This window comes from Lathyrus oleraceus, chromosome 5, assembly GCF_024323335.1.
Source record: "Lathyrus oleraceus cultivar Zhongwan6 chromosome 5, CAAS_Psat_ZW6_1.0, whole genome shotgun sequence".
NCBI lineage: Eukaryota > Viridiplantae > Streptophyta > Magnoliopsida > Fabales > Fabaceae > Lathyrus > Lathyrus oleraceus.
The window spans coordinates 535007855-535032419 of NC_066583.1; the positions used below are offsets into that span (position 1 = coordinate 535007855).

The 24565-nt window shown below is 32.9% G+C and overlaps 1 protein-coding gene across 1 annotated transcript; it reads left to right on the top strand.

Annotated features, from left to right (window-relative positions):
- The first annotated feature begins 3826 nt into the window (after window positions 1-3826).
- On the top strand, window positions 3827-7698 carry LOC127083055 (WRKY DNA-binding transcription factor 70). The gene is made up of 3 exons (XM_051023285.1): window positions 3827-4219; window positions 7003-7107; window positions 7284-7698. Exons 1-3 carry the CDS (start codon window positions 3831-3833, stop codon window positions 7696-7698), a joined length of 909 nt encoding a protein of 302 aa, XP_050879242.1. The 5' UTR covers window positions 3827-3830.
- The last annotated feature ends 16867 nt before the right edge of the window (window positions 7699-24565 follow it).

The following is a 24565-nucleotide window of genomic DNA, read 5'->3' on the forward strand; positions in this document are numbered from 1 at the left end:
TAACATAATCCTAACTCACTTGGTGTAATTGTGAATAGGAGATTAACACATGGTTAAGAATGCCAAGAACTCCCTAGTCAAATGAAGGTCTCGCCTCAATGGAAGCTCAGGCTTAACCATCCTCAAAGACGAAAGTAGAGGCAATGTTCAACGTCTCCTGATCCACCAACAACGATGGGTTTTCCCTTCATTACTTACGAAGCATAATAGTTGAAATATCCATTCTAAAGAATATTGTCAACACAAGAAAAGGAAAATATGAAGAAACAGTGAAATTTACAAGAAAGGGTAAATATTCAATGATCCGTTCAAACATACCAATAATAGAAGTTTGAACATATGATACCCCAAAAACCTATTCTTTAGAAACCCTAAGAATGAAGGAAGCAGAAGTATGAAAAAATATATAGACCTTACCATAAAATAAATAAGTTGACCGCCTATATGTCACACGTACCACCAAATGAGAAGTTGCAGATAAACCTAATCAGGAAACCAATGCAGAAGAGCTCACAAGGAAGAGGAAAATTGATGATACAAAAAAGAAGAAGAGATTTTAAAATTCACGAATGAAAAAAAGGAGACAGAACAATACTTCAAGAAATATTTATATGTGCCTCAGTCACAGGGGACCATACAATCCGTTGCACGGGGAAGCCAAAAACATACCATAATAGTCCATATCTCCTCGCGAGTTTTTTCGAGGCACTCGAGTGTCCTAAGATTAAAAGAGATATCATTACTAACTAGTGTAGGGACATGCATTAAAAATGCCCTACAAAATGTTACCCATTACAAAAAAAAGTATTTAATGTGCTTGTTCCAAATAAAAGTGAAGTCTCATCAATGCGCTTTGTCTGCTCCTGCAAAGTAGCTAACTTAACAGTGTGTGCAGGAAACCCTCATTTTGCAAAGTAGGGACAATGGCTAGTGGGGTAACTGTTTTGTGCTGCTCCCAAGGCTCAAAGGATTAAGCCCAAAAGTGCCATCAGAAACTAAAGCAAATGGAGCAGGTGATCCTTTATTCCTCCACTAACAGGAAATTTCACCCTCTAAACACATCAATCACCATCATATTAGATCCGAAGACTATCCTTACAACGTGACCAAACTCACGTGGACGAGTTTAACCACTCTCACTATATAAAGATAAAAATGTGTTATTTCATATATTTAAATTTATTCTCAATCTCACATTGCTCCTTATTCTCTGAGTGACTTGGGTGTTAAAGTGATAATCTTAAAAGTCATCCTCTGCTCCACTGCACCGGAAGTCCAAAGCCACTACAACAAGGAATTCCCCCATTATTTTGTCGATCATTTCTAGTTTTGTACAAAATAGATCGTATTTATCAACTCTGACACCAAAGAAAAACCAATATCATATAACATTGGTCGCTTGTAATTACTACCTGTTTTTTAAAAACTGCCATGTTTTCTCTCAACCTTAATCGGGAAATCCACACACTCCTTTGACATTATTCTCAAAGCCTTGATATTGTTGGTAGTCTCATTGAAGTTGATTCAACTATAAAAATAACTCAAGCTGGCATCTCATTCCTTCAGCCAACTTACTCGGATTCCTCGAAAGAGGTATATTTTCCCATACCTATGAAAATTGAAATCCCTTGTTAAGTTTGTTTCCACTATGCTTATAAAATTTCTTAAGACTACAAAATCTATACACCCCTCTATTTTTATTTTTACTTTTACATTTAAAAATTAATGTATACTCCCCCTGTATCAATTTATGTATCACTTTACCAAATTTATACATATTAAGAAAACATAGTTAATTATGAAACAGAAAAATCATGAGTAATTTTGCAAAAATATGTTAGATTAATTTTCATTTAGACCTTAATATTATGATTTTTATGATTTTATTAATTTCTATCAAAGACTCATAAAATGTATCCTAATCTATGATGTCAAATCTTTATTCTTGATTTTGATTTTTCTCTCATCTCTTACTTCTTCTTTTATGTATCTTTAATGATGAAGATATTATTTTTGTTTGTTTATGAGAAAACTAAAAAAATAATAAACTTAATGTGTTTCTTATATAAATATTCCTATTTTATAGGTATCATATTTTCAATAATCATATTTTCAATGAGAGGTGAAAGATTTGAATTTTTTAAAATTTCAAAATAAAAATTCATAATTACCATTAAGCGCAAACAACCATCACATTTAGAATATCTTTTATTTAAATCCAAACTTTTATTTACCTAAGTCTTATTTAATGAATTAAGAAATTAATCCAATAAAACATTTTTCATTAATCATATGTCAAAAAAGTTTTAAAAAAATTGAAAAAATATAGTAATTAATATTGAAGGTCATAGTAGAAGGAAAAAATATTAATAAATTATTGATAGCATAAAATAATATAAAATTTAGGACGAATAAATTTAGATAGAACGGCATATAATTTGGAAAGGAGAGAGTATTATTTATTTGTCATATTCAATACAACCGAGTCAAAACAAAAATTCAATACAATATGAATCCAGTTGTAATAATAATACTATAGTATTTATTATGTTTAAATATGTGAAAGTAAACTTAAAATGAAATTTAAAAAGAACTGATAAATTTGTCTTTTTTTTCCAACCAAAATAAATTCATTGTAAGAAGACCTTAACCTAAACAAAAAAACAAAAATCTAATAATATGGTTTTGTGAAACTACCAGGTTCCTACAAACTTCAAAAAAAACATATTAGCAATGATATATTCGTCCTCTAAATATTATGTGCCAACATGAATAAGGATATTATTGTTTTTTACATATAATTGCCAAATAGTGTTCTCAGCAGCATGATGTTAGCATCATGAACTCACCCTACAATATTCCCATTTAAAAAATAGGATTGATGCTATCAACAATCTTTTTTTTGGCCTGTAACTAACATTTTTGTTGGTCTGTAACAAACATTTTAATACAATATTATTTTTTCAATGCACTTGTTTTCATTAGATCTATCTATGTCTTTAATACAATATCGTTGACTAAATAACACTTAAGGACTTGTTCAAAAGTTTGCCTTTAATACACTTTTTTTTATGACTTACCAGTTTGTTTTAATGAGATATAAACATATTAATGAAAAAGAATGAAACTTAAGTTATTTAATATTTCTTTTTTATTTCATATCAAAATAAAAAAACATTTAGCACAAAAGTTTTTCAAGTAAAATATTATATTTAAAGATGGAGGTAGTAAAATTCATATAATTTTGGTTTATATTATTATTTAATAAAGTCTATCCATAATCCTTTTTGAGAGTGTGCAAGAAAGACAGTCTTACAAAATCCAATTTTTTCATAATTAAGTCGTAAATAAATAAAATTACTTTTTAAAATATTTTTTACAACTAAATCTTAAAAATATAATACTTCTATTTTTTTTCTATGGTTTAATTATGATTATCCTACACTTATCTTTAAAACAATTAAAAACTACTTTGGATCAAGGTAATTTAATATAATGAAACGTCCTTGAATTTGAGTTAATAATAGTACTTAAGGTTATTTAAAGATAATGAAACGACTTTGAATTTGAATTAATAATATTACTAAGTAGAAAACAATTTTCTTGAGTAGTTTCTTACTACATTGAAATTACATATGTCTTGTGTTCTTCACTATAGAATTTTTCTATAATTATATATTCTCAAATGGGAACAAATTTTAAATTTGCAACAAGGAAAGTTCCGAGTTGAATATAAGGATATGTCCCTCTCTCTAATTTTTCTCATATCCAATATTAAACCTAGTTATAGTTTTAGCAAAGTGTTAACAAATTTTCACAACCAAAATAGAATGGAGAATCTTGGTTGGTTTCCTACAAATGGCAAAAAGGCAATGGAAGAAGAGCTTATTAGAGGACGTGACATGGCAAATCAATTACTAGAAGTACTTACTTTTGAAGATAAGTCTAATATTATTAGACAAGTCAAACGGTCAACCTCAAAATCATCAAAAGTGTTATCTAAAGATGTTGCTCAAGATCTTGTTCGAGAAGTGCTCAAATCATTGACAAATACACTTCTATATTTGAACAATAGAGAAGATTCAAATGATGATTCTATAGTAGTTAGAGATTTTTCTTTCTCAACCAATGGCCACAAGATGGAGGAGGATTTGGATGGAGCTTACATAGAACTTCAAACTCTCAACACCAAAAGTTCAAAGGGAACGAAAAAGAGAAAGTAAGTAAGATTCATAATCCATGTCTTACACTATAACTATTTAACTTGATTCCATGTTTTTTTTACTATGTTAGTAGTTTTCATCTTGTCTTTTTAGGATATCAGATAACATATTTCACCAATCATTTTAATTTGTTCTATTTATAATAAAATAATTTATACAAAGGTTTAACACTAATTATCTCCAAAAGATTAATGTGATTTGAGAAACATGTTAATTTTAAGCTTATTTGACACCCTCATTTAACGAACAATTGGATGTCAAATTCAATGTACTTTACTTGAGCATATAGCACCGGATAAAGAGAAAACAACATTGCACTTAAAATATCATATAACAAATCAGGTGGAAGATAAACAATATTTAACTTAGACAATAAAGATTCAAGTCATAATAACACAAAAGTTATAATGATATCGCTTCAATAATCGAATGCGCAACAAGAAGTTGTTTATTTTAAGCTCCAAGATACCAAATTAGGACCCAAGAATATGCACGTTCTGGATTTAATCTACGATCATCATGATCATTAGCCTAGTATGAATCAATATAGGCTCTTAAAAATAATTTTAAATAAGATTTGTAGGCATGAAAAATGAACCATGAGATTTGTGCCACACAAATATCTCTAGATTTGCTTTTAGAGTGCTGTAGTGATTTTCAAGAGAATTGGCCATTTATTGTAAGTTTTATTAATACAAGGCTTAAATAATCTTTTGATTCTTATAATTTGGCGTGTTTTTGATTTTTGTCCTTCTATCTTTTCTTTTTTTGAAAATAATCCTTGAATGTTAAAATTCTTTTGGTTTTAATCCCGAAAGTTAAAATCCGCAAGAGCCTACGAATTTTCCTGTGGATTTTAACTTTAGGGACTAAAACCAAATGAAATTCAACATTTAAGGACTTTATTCAGAAAAAAGATACATGGACGAAAAACAAAAATACGCAAACTACAAAGACCAAAAGACTATTTAAGCCTTAATACAATATGAAATGTCAGGTCGAATTAAAGTTTCGTATTGTAAGGATCCAAAAATGGTTCCGCAGAGGAAATGATCATGCATTATGTAAGTTCCATATTCAGAGTTGTCTCAAGTTTTTGAAGGTCCTGCGTAGATTAGTCACAGTTTAAGAATGGAAAAGCAAATAAAAGTCCTACTTAATCACAATTTAACTTGACAAATATTTTACGATGCCCCATTTAACTATAGTTTAACCCTATAAATTTTGAGGCCTTGTGCGAGCCTGCCCTGCACGTCCTCAAAGAAGGCCCTAGCCATATTTACTAGGCTTGGAGTGACCGATCATAGGTGTTTATCCCATTTGCATCAACAATATTGACTATAGGCAGAAAGTCCTTGACATAATTTTTTTGAGTTAGAAGTAAGGATCCACTAGGATGATATTTCACTTCAATGGCTAAGACTAGATGAAGATCTAGTTATTAATACTCTGATCTTTCTAGACAAGTTTTATTAATACTCAAGTATTTCTAGTTTCTTTAAGGAAACCTTATCATGAAATTTATAAATCAAGTTATGAATAAGAATATATGAAGATCTAGTTAATAAAATATCATCAACACATATAAGTACACGTGCATGAAGAGTGATATCTTGATGTTTGTAAAGAAAAAAAGAGTGATCATATTTTATAAAAGAAAAACCAAATTGAAAAAGAGTTTAATAAAGCTTCACATACCGTGCCCTTGCATCTTGTTTAAGACCATATAAGGTTTTATTTAATTTGCAAACAATGACATTATTTTTATACTCAAACCCCGGAGGTTGTTTCATATATATACTTCTTCTTTCAGAAATTCATTTAAGAAGACGTTGTTGATATCAACTTGTTAGATTTCTCACTTATAAGCGAGAGACAAAATTAATACAATATAAACTGTAGTTGGTTTTACAATAGGTAAGAATGTTTCTATAAAATCAAACTCTTGTTGTTAGTAGAAATTTTTTGCAACAAGTTAGCCTTCTACTTGTTAATGTTACCATTAAGCAAGACTATATAATAAGAGTATCCACAACTAGAAGGACTACATAAGAAATACCCTACAAATCAATATGTATTAATTGAAAAGGAGATAAGTACACAATTTTAGACAATGAAAAGTAGAGCCAATGAGATTTACCTAGATAGCAAGAATTGGAAAATTCAATAGAAGTTTTATTGGTTGAATATATATTACATAGAATAAGAACAATGTAAATTCCTATAGAGTTTACATTACCTAGTTTAAAAAGCCAAAGTGAAATAATGTAGAACCTGAATCTACATTGCTAGATGACTAAATTGTAGTTGTGTTATTTACAACATGAAACAACACATATCTACTAGAATAATTACTTGTGGATCCCAAATAAATATTATGAAAATGATATAATCCCCTTGCACTAAGGAATCCTTAAAGAAGTGCCAATTTAAATACACGAGATTTGACATAACATTTGTTAAAGTAAAATTCAAAGAATACATCATTATCTTTGGAAAATTTAGACACATAAATCATATTAAATTTATAATTGGAACATGAAGAAAAATGTTTAAGGATAAGAAAAAGTTTGAGTATTGTATTGGAATTAAATTTGGATGAGCCGTCTATTTAATGTGTAAGCCTTGACCATTACCAACGAGAACCTTATTTGATCAATCATATTACATTTAGTTGAAAAGTATTTTTATCAATTCTTCATTAATAAATGTATTATAGTGATGAAAATATTTGGTTGAAATCATCATTAATTAACTGATATTTTTGTCTTCATATAAGGTTATGTTCACCAACATGGGAGAAAACAACTTCAGTATTGATTGATGATGGTCATACATGGAGAAAATATGGACAGAAAATGATAACAAATACAAAATTCTTCAGGTATTAATCAATTTCATAATTTTTATCTACATACTTATATGAATAAAGACTAGTGAATAATCTTTATGTATCACACTTTCATAATTTTGATATATTTTATTTAAAAATTATTATAAAATAAATTAAATTTAACATTGTATATAATTCAAAACTTAATTGAATAAATGTATATGCAGGAGCTACTATAAATGCACAAACAACGATCAACAATGTAAAGCAATGAAACATGTTCAGAGAACTCAAGAGAATCCTCCATTATATAAAACTACATATTATGGTTATCACACTTGCAAAAGTTATATTCAATCAGATACAAATTGGGAACCAATTTTGTCATGTCACTCTTCTATGTTACTTAGTTTTGATAATAACATTTCAAATAAACAAGAAAATTTGTTACCGCCATCACCACCATCACCATCATTACCACTTCTTATATCTTCAAAAGAGGATTCCATCGAATCAATTCAAGATGATAATTTTCCTCAAAACCAATTGTTCCCTTATGAGAACCTCCAATTATGTGAATTCGATGTTTATACAGATTATTTGACACATGGCAATATTTTATCATTGAGTGAATCTTTTTAGTTTTGAGAGTATTTATGATCACTCTCAATTTTGAAGACTAAAAATATGTTTCAATGTGCAAAGTTGTTTTCATTGGATGAAAATATGGTTATACAAAATAATATAGTGATTAGTTTATAGAGATATTTATGAAAAATAAATATAACTTGTATGTGAAGAAACATATGAAATTTAGTGAAAAGCGAGTTCATGAATAAAATTGTGTTTTCTTGAGTAGTATGTTTCTATTCGTCAATGGAATTTCTACATACAAAAGACTTCAAGGTTGAAAGGAGACTCTAACAAAGAGATCGTCTCAATCAACATAGGGTTTGACAACGTAGGTGAATAACGTTTTTCAAATTAACTTATTATCAACTCAATATAATTCAAACTTTTACAATTTATAGATGATAAAGTTTTGGTGGAATAAGACATGTGGGATAATCTTGGGTTTACTAAAATGGTATACTTTAAGCATGTTTTGGCATAAGAGTGTGCTTATTCAAGGGAATAATATATGCGATAAATCTATAGGATGAATTCCTAACTTTTACTCAAACGTTTATCTATTGTTGGAATGAATTATATTGTATTCTTTATATCCTCTAGATTGGTTATGAAAGCCCTCTATATCAGAATAAACACAAGTTTAAGAAACGCAAGAAGTTTTTTTGCATGATGCCTCAAAATACGTCATCATTATGCATCATTTTAACATATGTTCTAGAAGAAAGGATTTTCTATAGAGATAATCATAAGGATGCAAAGACATGGACTCTTAGGGATTTTTAATCATAATAATTGAATGATCTTTTCGGATTATCCAAAAGATTGAGAATTTTTTTAAAACACGTTAGGATTTAGTGTTCATGCATTGAGAGGATGAAAGATTTGGGTCTCAAATGATTAGAAATTAGGTGATGTTGTTATGACTTGTTGAGATAATTTATTGTAAATAAATTAAAATCCTTTGATTTAAAATCTTGATTGGTAGTGGATCTGAGAACTGGGTTTTCCACGTAGTAGATCATTTTACATGGAATTGGATGAACAATTTTGTGTGTGTTGATTCTCATATTTTATATTTCGCTTGTTATTTTTATTGTGGCCTTGTTTTCACAATAATTGATAGATTATTATTGTTTTTAAATTGTTATTGTGGTTAATTTTTTCTTTGTCACACACAACATTGTTCTTGGTGTTGTTGACTACTTTAGTTTTCTTAACAAGTTGCACCGGTCGTTAGAAAAATGGTTAAGTTGTACAAATGAACACCAATGATTCTAAATGAGATATTAAGAAGTTTTCTGACAAAAACAATTTTATTTTATGAAAAGTAGATATGGAATAAGATTAAATAACAACATCATTAAAATGGAGTAGAAAACAATATGAGTAAAGTGTGCTAGGAATTATAGTTTGATCATGAACTCGTTAATATTCCTAACTTGACCTTGTATCAACTTACTTTATTTTCACAGATTACTGTTCTCAAGTGTATCTACTCCTAAGTCCTTAGTGAGTAAACCTTTAAACATTTAAATTAACTCATATGTCTATAGTGGATTATAGATGAACTTAAGCATTCATTTATCAAGAACATATACTTTAGTATATCAAAGTATATAGGTTTCTAAATGGTCCCTAGTCCTAGGTAACATATAAGATATAATATTTCCATCAAGAGTTATTGTTGATAGTCTTGCCTAAGAGATAACCGTAAATCATCATCAATTTATCCGAGAGAGAAAGCATTAAAATCAGAAAAGAAATAAATTTATTAGAAAATAAAAGATAATTCAATACAAGGTTCAAATCAGAATTATCAACAAAAACAATTTCAAGTAACTATCCCTAGAACTAAGGTGCTTAACTACTCATGTAACACCTTCTAAACCCCACATACAATTATCGCATAATTCAATTAAAATCACAACCACAAGTGTGTCACATACATAAAAAATAAATCCTGCTCCATAACACGGGTTACAAAACTTTTCATAAACCTGTCATCGTATGCTCACCTTCACTTAGGGTATCATCGTAGTAGAATCATTATCAAACCAATTAAACATATCAATTGCAACTCAAGGCATATAGTCTAAAAACTCCAACTTTCATAACGCCACAAAGGGTTATAAATTCAACTCATCACAATATTGAAATCTCATCAATCATAAATTATGACTTCAACAAAACAAAAAAGTGAAAACAAACATCCCCAACTCGGTGTTACATTGACCAAAGCAAGACCTTACTAAAGAAAAACGAAAAAACTATGAGAAGCCACTCCAAGAGCTACTTTCCACTTACTTCACCCATGCTACTCCCGAGTATCTTCACGATGCCCATGTAAAGGAAATATTTAAATATATGGGGTGAGAATTCATTTCAATAATAAACGGTATAACATGAATAATAAAGCATAACATCTACACAATCATGCATAATAATATATCACATTCTCACACCCAATTCATCATCAACATCATACACAACCACATCTCAATTATAATTAACATCATATGCAACAACTTCTCGATTATCATTAACATCATATACAACAACATCTCATTCAACAACACATCAACAACTATCAATACAAATGCAAAATTTAGGCAATGTACTCAACACCGACTCGACATGAACGTGCTATTAAATATGAACACTCTAATTCATTTTGCTCCCCGATCCCCACCATAAGATCATATTCCCTCTTAGAACCGGAGCACACCAAATTGCTACCATCACCATAGGTAATACTTCACTAATCCCCCATAGTACGAATTAGTTGCTCGCACCCGATCCATCACCATGGGATCAAGGCTCACCAAAACTCGTTACCATCACCATAGGTAACGCTTCACTAATCACCCATAATAGGAATTATCTACTCGCATCCGATCCATCACCATATGATCAAAGTTCACTAAAACTAGAATGAAGCTCGTGCACCATGATGCATGACTCTCAAATAACATGCATAAACACAACAAGGTTCACCAAAAGGATCCCCCCCCCCCCACACACACATCTCATCATTTATGCATCACTCCATTCATCACGCAACAATCAATTCATGTTACCATGTCAATAATATCAACAAACAACAACAACTCACCAATATCATCATAGTTTTCATGAATCAATATCATATTAAAACACATCATCGCACTCATCATCTTTAAATTACCAAACAACACAATCAAAGTTACAACTTTCATTTTTAATCAATGGAATAACATCAACAACAACAAAATAAAACATGAGCATACATATGATACATGAATTTCACACCAATTTCATCATACAATCAACAATTATAACACAAACATCAGAATTGAGATTTAAAACACCCAATCCTAAGGAGGTTGAGGGTTCCTCCATTCTACCCTTCCATCACACCCCTTATTATTGAATAATTTTCCACCATTACCTGATCTCCAGCAAAAACCCTTGATCTTCTTCTTCAACCTCAAGTTTTTTCTCTTTCTCTCTTTGCCTATTTTGCTCCAATTTCACGTACTGACAAAAGCTCCCAAAAAAACATAGTTTTTCTCCCAACTTTTAAAATATATAGTAACCTCCTTAATTTTTCTTAATTATTTTTTTTTCAATTTAACTCTAGTTTCCCTCCTCTTATCACAAACTCTCCTCAAATTTCACAATTGCCCAGACTCTTATTTTTTTCAATTTCTTATTTTATCAATAATAATAAATAAAATTTTAATTATTATAATTATTTTCTAATTTACTCTACCATCTCACCACACCATACTATTTCTACCACACCCCAACAACATATATTCAAATAATTTATTTTAAATCACACCAATATCCAATAATTAAATAAAATATTAAAAATCATCATAAATCACAAATAATTCAAAATAAAACAATTAATAAAATTGGGGTGGTACAAAATCGGCGATTTAAAATCGGCGGAGTAGACATGAATTGCTTCAGCTCCATGAATGCCATCTCAAATTCTTCAGTCCACTTGAACTCTGCCAATTTTTTTATGACCGCGAAGAAATGTATGGACTTGTCGCCTGCGCAAGACAACAATCGGGACAAGGCGGCTAATCTCCCAGTCAGCTGATGGAATTATTTCACTAATGTTGGGGTTCTCATATTAATGATTGTCTGACACTTGTTTGGAATTTGCCTCTATTCCTTGATATATCAGTATAAAACCTAGAAATTTATCGTCTTGTACATCGAAGGAGCACTTTTCGAGATTAAGCCTCATGTTGAACTTCCTTATTGCTTCAAAAGTTTCCTTCAAGTCATCTACATGTGTTACTTCCTCCTAGTCTTGACTAACATATCATTAACATGTACTTCAAGGTTTCTTCCCATCTGTGCTAAGAAATCCATGTCCATCAAGCTTCTATTTGTCATGAATGTTATTTTAGGAGCATCAACTGAGCTCATTCATATTTAATTGTACCCTGAATAGGCGTCCATGAAGTTAAGCAAACGGAACCCATATGCGACATTGATCAGACTATCAATATGTGGCAATGGATAGGGGTCCTTCGGGTAAGCTTTATTAATATCAGTCAAATCCACACACATACACCATTTTCCCGACATCTTCTTTACTATGACAATATTGGACGACCAGGTAGGATATTTTATTTCCCGAATGAATTCGGCCTTCAAGAGCTTACCGTCTTCTTCTGTGACAACTTTCCTTTTTTATTCTCTATTTTTGTTCTCTCTGTATACAACCTTCGACGATGGATCAAGTGAAAGCTAGGGGCACACGACATTTGGGTCAATCCCAGGCATATCTGATGGTTTCCATGCAAAGAGGTCAACATTATCTCTTAGTACCTTGATGATGGCTTCTTCCTCTTTCTGAGATAGCTCTGAGCCTATCTATGTGACCTGAAAGTCTTCAACACCGATTTACACCTTTTTTAATTCTCTAATAGGGGTCAAGCTATCATCTGCTGGATCTTCCAGAGGATAAAGGTCGGTCAAGTTCACCTTCAAAGTGTTTTCTATTATAGGATGCCCGTGTTGGATCTTATTTTTTAGCTTCAGACTATCTTTGTAGCATTTCCTAGCAATTCCCTTATCACCTTTAATCACTCTAACTTGTCCACCCTTTAGGGGATACTTCATGGTTAGATAAAGAGTTAATATTATGGCTTCCAGAGCATTGAACGCCGACATTCCAATGATGATGTTATAAGGAGATGCATTCACTATCAGGTATTTCACCCTGATTCCTTTGGTGTTGCTTCCACTTCCAAAGACATTCATGATGAGTAGGTGTCCCAATAGATGGACTTGTTCCCTAGAGAATCCGACTAGGGTACCCTTGAAGGGTAGAAACTCGGATGTATCCATGTTCATGCCCTTGAAAGCATCCCAATATAATATTCTGGCCAAGCTTCCCAGATCATTAACACCATCTTGACACTCAATTATGAATTTATACTTTTATGACCATCAGGTCATTTTCATGCGTTAGTACCCCTTATGAATCTTATCTTGAAAAACTAATGATGACAAGTATTCCTTCCTTGTCTGACAACAGATTTTATGACACATGCATTATTGATCGGGCGTATCTTTTCCTGGACGAGCTTGTTTCTCCTCCACCACCGAAAACAATTGAGTTGGCGTTGAGTGTGTGTCAAGCCATTTGGGTCTCACGCACTTTCTTAGTGTTCTTTCCCTTATTGACAGGGAGATTCTCTGAGTTCGACTCTCTCTTAGAAGGACTTCTCTTTCCTAATAATCCTTATGCCTCTTTTACATACGATATAATCGGCCTCTTTGGATCATGATCTCGATTTATCTCTTTAACTGATGACAATATTAAGTCTTGTGGCCTCTCAAACTATGATAGGTGCACCATGCTTCCTCATATTTTCCTAGCACAATATTGACCCTCTACGGATGAGTAGGTTCCAGTATTAGTTTGAAATGATACACCTCTCGCAAAATTTCAGTACGCTTTGCATTGAGAGGAGTAAATTTCTCGGTGAAGCTATCATATGACCTCTGAGAAGGTTTTATTGCCGACCTTTCCCTCGACCCATGCTTGTGGTGTTCCTTCTTGGGCCCGAATCCTTCATGCCTAGATTGTGTCTTTTTTGTAGCATATCGGGACCTTTTATCCATATTGTTTTCCTCCCCCTTGATATAACATTCTGCTTTGTTCATGACCCCCTCCATGCTAGTGGCCGACTTCTGCGCCAATGATTCATTGAAATGGTCGGTCTTTAGGTTATTTTAGAAGGCTCATACAAACATATCTTGATTTGGATGGGAGAGTTTATGGTATCTTCATTAAACCATGCCATATATTATCAGAGGGACTCAGAGGGTCCTTGGGGGACGTTGAACAAGCTGGTGGTAGTCACCTTTCTATGTTTGTTGGAGAAGAAATGTTGCACCATATTCCTAGTAAGTCTTGGTAGCCGGTAATTGATAGTCTAGGAAGACTCATATACCAACACAATTCCACATATTTGAATGTTCCCATCATAAGTTTGCATTTTAAGGAGTCAGAAGCCCCGACTATTTCCATTTAATTGTTAATTGATATTATGCGCTCCTGAGGATCACTTTTGCCATCGAAGGACGACAAAGGTGGTGGTTTGAATTTTTATGGGATTTGATCACCCCAAATTATTTACGAGAGAGGTTGAGGATCAAGGAGCTCATCATCCTCTTCATCTTCCTTAGTGTTATGTGACTGTTGTAGTATGTGAACTCTTTCCTGTAGAGATTCGTTTTACTGGCACGGGTTCTCCACAGTTTTAAGGAGTTGTGTCATGTTTGGTGGGGTGCGATATTCGCTCATACTATGAGTTGTGTAATGTATTATTTTGTGAGGCCTGAGAAAGTTTTAGCGAGGCCCCACAGTGGGTGCTAAATGCTCCTGATAAACATCATTTGGGTAATCTCCTTGAGGCGAGTCATGTGAGATCGCAATTATCTTGTCTGTAAGAGGTATAAGTTGTCTATCTTCTTCCTCATTGGGAAGCCCCCATTTATACTTATCATATCATTAAGGACCATTAAGGAATGTCCATTCAGATCCCATGCTTGAGTGATTTCTGATAACGTCTGCCATCCTCTCCAATTCTCAAGTAACGCCTCTTCCATCAACTTTTGCAACCCTAATGCAATCATGGAGTTATCTTGTAACTGCCGTAGGTGACTATTCATGTTGTATTCTAACACCTTTCAAAAAATCGGATCCGACCTGATCATGTCATCTACCAGTGTTCTTTGAGATCGAAAATGACTTGCTCATGCCATATACCCATACTCCCCTTGTCCGAGATCCGACTTGCTCATGTCCATGCAGCTTGACATTTTTGTTCCTCCCTAGTCAGTCTCAACAACTCAACTTTTACGAATTCTAGGATGTACATGAATAAAAATAAATTCTCCAAAACTCTCTCTGTCTAAATCCTTCTATTCTTTTCATTCAATCCTTCCCCTTTTTCAAAATCCTCTCTTATATTCACCTCCAAACTCTTAAACAAAATCTAAATTTTTTTATTCTATAAACAACCTAAACCTAACTCTCTTGCTCGAATTGAATGACAATTTTATCTTTCTAAATCCAAAAATCCCTCTCTAGAGCAAAGTATTGTAATGCGTCTATAAATATAAAAATAAAGGATAAGATAAAATGGGATAACAAAGGCGACCGTATTATAAGTCATATTATAAAGATTGTATGAAAGGCTCTAGGTGTAGTGTACATGAATATCACCTACCAAAAAATCTAAAAATAATTGCAAATTCGGAAGATATGAAAACATATGAGAAATATCATAAAATAAAATAACAATTAATTATGTTTAAGTTTCAAATCTTATTGGTAATGACGTGGAGAATTTTTTGGAATTTTAGAATATACTTTAGAAAACTGATTTAAGTTTCTATGTGACAACTTCTAGAATCAATAATCTATTACAGTCAAATATCAAATTAACTAATGTGATTATTTATAATCTAGGTGGAATACCCGACCATTAATTGTGAAACATAAATTTAAACCATTTTCTATATGCAAGACAAAACCAAGTTGGTGCTAATAATTAAACTAATCCACCTCTAAACTACTATCTAAAACTTAAAACATAAATTAATCATTAATTAAAAATACATAAATTTAAAGGACATAACAAAAACTGAATTAAGTAAAATAACAAGAAACTAATTGATACAACAATAATCCCAAATGGGTTTTAAAAGATGACCTTTATGCCTACATTGCATCATCCAACTTCTTAGCCTAATACTTAATAGAGGTGGCTGTTATTTTTTCTAAAATTTGTTTAAGTTTTGGTTGGACAATTAATTGTCCACTAGTTTGAGAATGGTAGGGATATCCGTTTTATGTTTTACACTATACTTGATCAGGAGACTCTCGCAGCATTATGTTATAGAAGTGTTTTTCCTCATTAGTAATCAAAATTTTAAGGGCTCCAAAACTAGTAAAAGTATTCTTCTTTAAAAAGTTCACATTTATTTAGACATCATTACCAACACTAGTAATGGCTTCTACCCACCTTGTTACATAATCAACATACAAACATATAAAGGTTGAGTAAGATGGTGGAAAAGGACTCCTAAATTCTGTTAGGAGAGCAAGAGGAAGAGAGAATTGTTATCTCGAGATAAGATTAATTAAGTTAGGTCTGACTCTCTAAATATCTTTAATCTAGTTTTCAGTTATTGCCGACAAAAAATTGAAGAGTTGCTCGAAAAATAATGAAGTAACCATAAAAATTTATTTTTATAGGAAAAACATTGATAAAATCCTTTTAAAATAAAAAATTGTCTTTGAGACCAAATTTAAGTTCAAAAATGTATAATGTATAGGAAAAATATTAGCACCTTACGACATTTGTTTAAGAAAATATTTATCTCTAATATTGTTAACCTTATTATATCTTTTTTCTCCTAATCTTTAAACAAAAAATAAAGTATATTTACAAACAAAGGCGAAAAATGTTTTTTTTATTAATGTGTTTGACAAGAGTTGATTCTTTCTTCTACGTATCCCCTACTGTGATGCAGAACTCAAAACTACATAGTTCTTGGATAAAAAACTTGTGTGTTGGTTGATTTTTTTTATTTAAAATTGATTGTGTAAATGCGAAAAAATAGTATTTGATTGGTTGTGATTGTTTTTAGGAGGAAGACAGGTATTAAAAATGAAATTATACGACATTTATCCGAACACTCAAGGATAAAAGGGATATATATATATATATATATATATATATATATATATATATATATATATATATATATATATATATATATATATATATCCAATTATTCCTTTTTTAATCTAATTTTTGTTTATTGAAGGAATATTCAACACAAATTTGTGTTCAAACACTCGCGGATAAAAGAGAGATACATCCAATTAGATCCTTGAAGTCTATGGTGATTCAACCTTGATAATCAGCCAAGTTAAAAGAGATTGGGAGGTTTGAGATCACAAGCTGATCACGTACAAGGAGTATGTCTTGAAGTTAATCTCATACTTTGATGAGATTACATTTCACCATATTCCTCAAGGGGAGAACCAACTGGCAGATGCCTTAGCCACTTTGACATCCATGTTTAAGGTTAAGTGGAAGAATGAAGCACCATTTATCTGCATTGACTACTTAGATGAACCAGCATACTGTTTAGCAGCTGAAGACGAATCAGATGGTCATCCATGGTTTTATGATATCAAGAGGTATTTGGAGAAGCAAGAATATCCAAAGAGTGCATCCTTTACGGATAACAAATACCTCTAAAGGCTCTCAGCTAAGTTCTTCTTAAGTGGAAATGTACTTTACAAAAGGAATTACGACTCGGTCCTACTCAGATGCATGGATAGACACGAAGTAGACCGAATCATATTGAAATTCATGAAAGATCCTTTTGGGACGCATGCTAGTGGGCACACAATGGTTCAAAAGATATTGAGGGTGGGCTATTATTTAATGCCAATGGAGGTTGATTTCCACTGTCATGTGAAAACATGTCATAAATTCCATATTTACACCGATAAGACACATGTGCCACCGGTTCCGTTAAATGTCTTAACATCACCTTGGCCTCTTTCCATGTGGGGCATATACTTGATCGGGATAATTAAACCAACTGCCTTAAATGGGCATCGCTTTATCCTTGTAGCTATTGACTATTTTACCAAGTGGGTGGAAGCAGTCTTGTATGCGAATGTTACAAAGCAAATGGTTGCTCGCTTCTTGAAGAAGGAAATTATATGTCATTATGGGGTCCCAAATAAAATCATTATTGATAGTGGTTCTAACCTCAATAACAAAATGATGAAGGAATTATGCAAAGACTTCAAGATCGAACACCATAATTCATTGTCGTACAGTCCGAAGATGAATGGTGTTGTTGAGGCAACCAACAAGAACATTAAAAAGATCATCCAAAAGAAGGTAGAGACGTACAAGGATTGGAGCAAAATGCTTCGATTTGCTTTCATGGCCATCGTACCTCGGTATGCACCTCCACTGGGGAAACTCCATTCTCTCTTCTGTATGGCATGGACCCAGTACTGCCTATTGAAGTAGACATTCCTTCTTTAAAGATATTAACATATGTCAAATTGGATGAAGCTGAGTGGATACAAGCAAGATTGGATCAACTTAATCTCATTAATGAAAAACGCCTAGCAACCATTTGCCATGGTTAGTTATATTAAAAGTGATTGAAGAGGGTATTCGACAAGAAGGTTCGACCCCCAAATTTTAAGGTTGGAGATTTGATGTTAAGAAAGATTTTGCCGATTCATAGAGATCCACGGGGAAAATGGATACCTAATTATGAAGTTCCATACATTGTGAAAAAGGTCTTCTCCGGAGGAGCTTTTATCCTCTCAACTATGGATGATGAAGATCTCTCATCTCCAGTGAATGTAGACGCAGTTAAAAAATACTTCACCTAATAAGACTCACTAAGTCGAGGATCCTAAGGGGTGACTTAAGCAAAAATGGGTATCCCGGTGGACTACAAAAAGAAAGGTCCAAGAAAAGACTAGGGATAAAATCAAAGTAAATAAAGAACTCGCTAAGTTGATCACCCCTAGGGATAACTTAGGCAAAAAAGGGTATCTCGGTAGGCAAGAGATTGCGGTCTACAAAGGATCTGTGCATCTGTCACTACAACCATGGAAACCCCGAATGGGAAGAATCGATCCAATCACTTTCGTCAGAGGCAAAGAAAGAAGATCTCCAAGGACATATGTATTATAGTAGAGTGGGAACTCGATGGATATTTGAGTCATTGCCATTGTATTTTCCATTCTTTTGCAATTACATCTCTAAGGAATTGCTTCCTTTTGTAAATCACTCATTTACGGGCTCCTCATCAATAACAAGTACTTTCATCAAATGTTCTCAATATTTTTACTTTTTTTGTTCGTTTGCAAAAAAAGTGTGAATTTATTTGTTAATAAACAATGCTTTGAAAACTTTGGGGCACAACAATAAAAGTATTCAAAGAGAACATGAAGTTACTTTTATTTTAAAAGTGTATGAAGGGTAACCAGGGTCTCCAAACAGTGTACTCGGTACACAAGGATACCATGAAGATCATAACAGTTCTTGGACCCAGCCCGGTCAGAAGATCTCTCATGACAATCAACAGTTCGCTTGGTAGCACTAGTTCGGCTTGGACACTCTAAAAGATCTAGATCTTGCTAGGTCACTACCTTGGTGTATGCAAAAGACCATGATGTCGGGAAGTTAGATCATTTCCCCTGAAAACCAAAAAAACAAAATTCCAATCATACTTGGCAACCCCAAAATCTGAGCATACCTCAACCTTTGCATACCTCAACCTTTGCATACCTCATCATTACATGACATTGCATCATTAAATTATCTAGCATACCCATTAAGATGGGGCGTATGCGCTTAGCACAAGCCAAATTCAAGTCTTTCTCGAAAGCACAAGGTGTCTCTTGAGCATCCCCAGCAGGATTTCCTCATATTACTTCTTCCTACCTCCTAGTAGTTTGTCTTGCCTTCTGCAAGTTTTTCATGCCTTTTGCACGAGAAGTTGCTCTATAAACTTACCTTTTACGAGTTTTCCTTCCTTTTGCATGGGATAATTCTTTGGTCTACTTCATATCAGCTTACCTTTTATAAGCCCCCCTTCCTTTTACACGAGAACGTACGCTTCTACCTTTGCTTACCTTTTGTAAGTTTCCTCTCCGCCTTTTGTGCGGGGAAGGTCCTTTATCGCCTTTTGCATGAAGTATTATCTCACTATTTTCCCCTGACTTTTGCTAGATAATTCTCATTGTCGTTTGCATAAGAGATCAAATCATGCTCACCTCGTCTTCTTAACCTTTTGTTAAGAACTTCTCATTTTCTTTTGCATGAGAAAACAATATTTCTTATTTTTAACCTTTTGTTAAGGAGTTCTCATTATCTTTTGTATTGAGAAATATTATATGTCTTCTTAACCTTTTGTTAAGGAGTTCTCATTACCTTTTGTATTGAGAAATATTCATTTTTCTTCTTAATCTTTTGTTAAGGAGTTCTCATTAACTTTTGTATTGATAAATATTATATGTATTCTTAGCCTTTGGCCAAGGAGCTCTCATTACTTTTTGTATTGAGAAATATTCATTTTTCTTCTTAACCTTTTGTTAAGGAATTCTCATTACCTTTTGTTTTTAGAAATATTATCTGTCTTCTCAGCCTTTTTCCAAGGATCTCTCATTACCTTTTGTATTGAGAAGTATTCATTTTTCTTCTTAATTTTTGTTAAGGAGTTCTCATTACCTTTTGTATTAAGAATTTTTCATCTCTCTTTTTACCCTTTTGTTAAGATGTTCTCATACCTTTTGTATGAGAAGACCAATCCAGTTGGTATCTTTCCTCTTAACCTTTCGTTGGGAGTTCTCATTACCTTTTGTATGAGAAATATATCCCCAATGGAATCATTATCCAACCCTATATCTCTTTATTAACCCTTTGTTAAGATGTTCTCAGTACCTTTTGTATGAAAAAATTATTAATCGGCTTTTCATTGAGAAGTTCTCATTACCTTTTATATGAGAAACTTATCCCTAGCGAATTCGTTATCCCCCCTCGTCATTTCTCCCTGACCTTTTGCCATTGAGTTCTTGTTTCATTTTTCACGAGAAAAAAGTCATATCCTCCCTTGCCTTTTTCAAGTCTCCTCTACCTTTTGTAGCGGAAAATCCTTTCAACTACCATAACGTTCTCTTTGCCTTGTACACAAAGGACCTTGCTCCCCATTCAAGTCATGTTTTCCTTTTGCAAGACGTCTTTCTACCTTTTGCAGAAGAATTCAAGTTACAACCATATCCTTATGGGTTTCCTTTGCAAATGCAATAAATCTCTGGAATCCTACGGGAATGTCTCAATTACCAAGACTGGCAAAACTCTTTAAAACATATCATGCATTACGTATCATATACATCGTGACATAACTATCATACCTACCCTATTCCCCATAAAATACATTGATCAAATCCTCAACAGCTATGCCTACATCACCATCTCATAAATTCGACAAAAAGAACAATACATTCATGCTACGTCTAAGTTTTTTGGATATTCTAGTATTTAATCCTCTTCTACCTTGAATGTTTGAAATCCATTGCTATCCATACATTCATGTCCAAGAAGATTAAATAGGGGAAACTGTCATACCCTCATTTTGATCATAGCATATCATCTCATTCATTAACATATCATCTCATTAGCATATCATTTGGTTCTTGGTTCTAAAGCATGGTTGATCATTAATAGAATGCAAGGCATTGATAATTATGGTTTCTTGATACCCTACCTTGTATCAAAGTGTGCAAGATAGACTTGAGAAGGTCTTGGTATCAATTCAAAAGCAAAAGTAACAAAGTATCATAATCATGACTTATTCATCATGGCATTATGGTTTCATCATGGTCAAAGAAGGATCCATTTGCTACATTGGTTCAAGTATGGTTCATGAGTTTATTTCCATGCCAAACCATTCAAGCTTTAATATATCATGTTTAATCATGTTTCACTAAAGACTTCCTCATTTGGTCCTCAAATGGTCATAATTATGCCTTGGGATTTAAGAAATTGTTAAAGAATACAAGTTAGTGCATGGTTGGTTGGCCTACTTTCCAAGTTTGGCCTACCATTTGGTCCAAACCCCATAACTTTCTCATTTATCAACCTTTTAGAGGTCTACTTCAATCTAAATCTCACAAATAGAATCCTATACAACTTTGTTTCAAGACTCAAACCCTAATTCAACCTCTGAAGATCTTAAATTTTGAATTGGCCAAGACAAGACATGCTGCCAAGGCAGGCCCAAAACCATGTCAAGACCACTACTTTACACCATGCCATTTTGACCTCAAGTCTCCCTTTTCCCTAATTCTTTTTGCATTTTGTTAAGATCATAACAAAGATTGTTTGGCCTATGTTTGGCCTAAAATGGACGAGCCAATTTCATTTGGCCCGAGCTTGAACTTGGTGTTCTGCCAAGCTGTGTGCATGAACCAGACCAAGCCAAACAACCATACCTCATTGTTCAAAGTCATCAAACCATGTGCATTCCATCCCGAACAATCAAGGTATGTGCAAGAACAATAGAAAGCAACAAATGTAAGCCCAAATATGGAATGTTACAAGGTACATATGCAGTAAACAAGTGAGGTCCATAGAGCAAAATACAACAACACGGGCACAAGCCAAATGCAAAATCAGAGTTGTTTCTAGAAGCATTAGGGCCCACAAATTATTGGCAAAGATACCTTTCTGTGCAGTACAAAATGAGAGGAGGATTATGCCCTGAAATGCACGTGCCAACTCATCAACCCTTAGTCACTAAGTTTCTAATTTTCACTTTTCGGATTCACATGATTTCACCATCATTTCACACATATGAAACAGATGCAGCTTGCCTACAAATAAAGAATTCATTTCCACCATTGCCTATAAATAGATGCAGATGCACTCTAATTCGTCTCACCTGAGCTTCCCATACTCATCGAAATCTGTACTTGTCACCTTTTTCGACAAGGTAGAAATCACCACCTTTTTATTCAAAACAAGTTACCACTGTGTTTGTTGTGTTTCACTGATGCTTAACCACGTGTTTTGAGCTCCTATTGCTTTGTCATTTCCATTTAATTTTTAAATTAGGGTTTTAGTTTCATTCGTATTTGGCTAAAATTATCCATACTCAGATCCAAACAATGGCTCATGAGTATGGAGGTTGCAACGATGATTGAAAAGGAAATAGAATTCATGTTTAATTCACTATAAAACATTGAGTTGCAGAAGTTGAATTTTCAACTTGGCTGAAAGTTGAAGACGATGTTATTCGTGCCTTCATGCTGATTTGAATTTTTCAAATTCAAACAAAATTGCATGGCCCATGGTGATTGGTTCTCGTGGGTGATGTGGCTCTCAAGAATCACATGTGCTCTGGTCAAAGCGCACACATTTGATCATTTGAATCTGGTCCTTTATTTTTGCATACTTGCCTAGTATTCTGATCCAATGGTTGATATTGGTCTTCCACATAGCACGTTTGGGACATCATATCAAATTCAATGGATCTGATCATTTGATGGACCAATCGTTGAACCCCTTGGTCAACTCTAACTCTCTCTTGGGCTGTAGCACCTTTGGACTCTCTCAGATGATCATTTCAAATTTTATTTTTATTCTTAAAATTATATTTTCCTTAATTAATTTTATTTGTTTTAACTTGGAATTTAATTTTTATTTTTATTTTTATTCACATGTTGAATTTTGGCATTTAATGATTGTTGAGGTGGTCATATTTTGAACCTCTTGATTTTGTAGGAGTGGTCCTTAAGATTGATTCAACCTTCTTTGATACAAAATTGTTGATGAATGATCATCTGATCATTCTTGATACTTTACATCAAAGATGGGTTATCTCTTATTAGATCATGCTTTGATTCTTTGGATGGTTGATAGACGATCCCTACATGATTGCCCTAGCTTTCCTTTTCATAATCATCCATTTTCATCTTTTGTTTTTACCCTCTGTGTTGCATTGTTTTCGGAGATTAACATTGTGTTAGTTCTCTAACATGCCAAGCACATACATTGTTATTAACCGGCCTAAAAAAAGGTGTGACTTCTACATAAGTTCTATACGATTGCTTAACATAGTGGTAAATTGTCCGGATACGATAACATTGACCACTAACTTTTATCACTAATTATTGACTTATCGACTTTATCTTATTGTCATTTATTTCTTGCTTTTACTTTCATGCACTTTTCATTTTAATATCATCATCCATTTACCTCATACATCCTTTACTTTATTCCATTTTATTTCTTATCATTTCTTTATTGCTTTGTATAACTAAAAAGAACAAAAACATGATAAAATGAAAATACCAAAAAGATTTATCATTTGTGACCTAATGTTGGACTTAGAGGACTTGTTAGGACTCTTGCATTTGGACCTTGAGATTATGATATTTGACCTATTGCTTTGATTTGGAGTTTCATCATAGACTTGCAATCTTTTATTGTAAGAATGGCATTCATGGCACTAGCCTAGGGAGACATGTTTTGAGTCCATTATCCATTTGTTAGCTTAAGCCACTTTACACACATAAGGCTTTCTCTTAGGCTAACTTACAAGGAGACACATTATTTCTCATATTATTTCCTTTGTAATTTTCCATTTACCCCTCTCCCTTTGTTTGTACTTTTCTTCCTTGTTTTCCTTTTGATCTCTTATGCATTAGGTCAACCTCGCCATTTCAAAATAATAAACAATAAACCCTTGATCCAACGTCAAGCGGTATTTTCATCAATCAAATTCAAAACACAATAAA

Coding starts and splice junctions, on each gene's coding strand:
- LOC127083055 (XM_051023285.1), top strand. CDS start 3,831: ATGGAGAATCTTGGTTGGTTTCCTACAAATGGCAAAAAGGCAATGGAA. Junction 4,220..7,002: donor AAGGGAACGAAAAAGAGAAA/GTAAGTAAGATT, acceptor TCTTCATATAAG/GTTATGTTCACCAACATGGG. Junction 7,108..7,283: donor ACAAATACAAAATTCTTCAG/GTATTAATCAAT, acceptor ATGTATATGCAG/GAGCTACTATAAATGCACAA.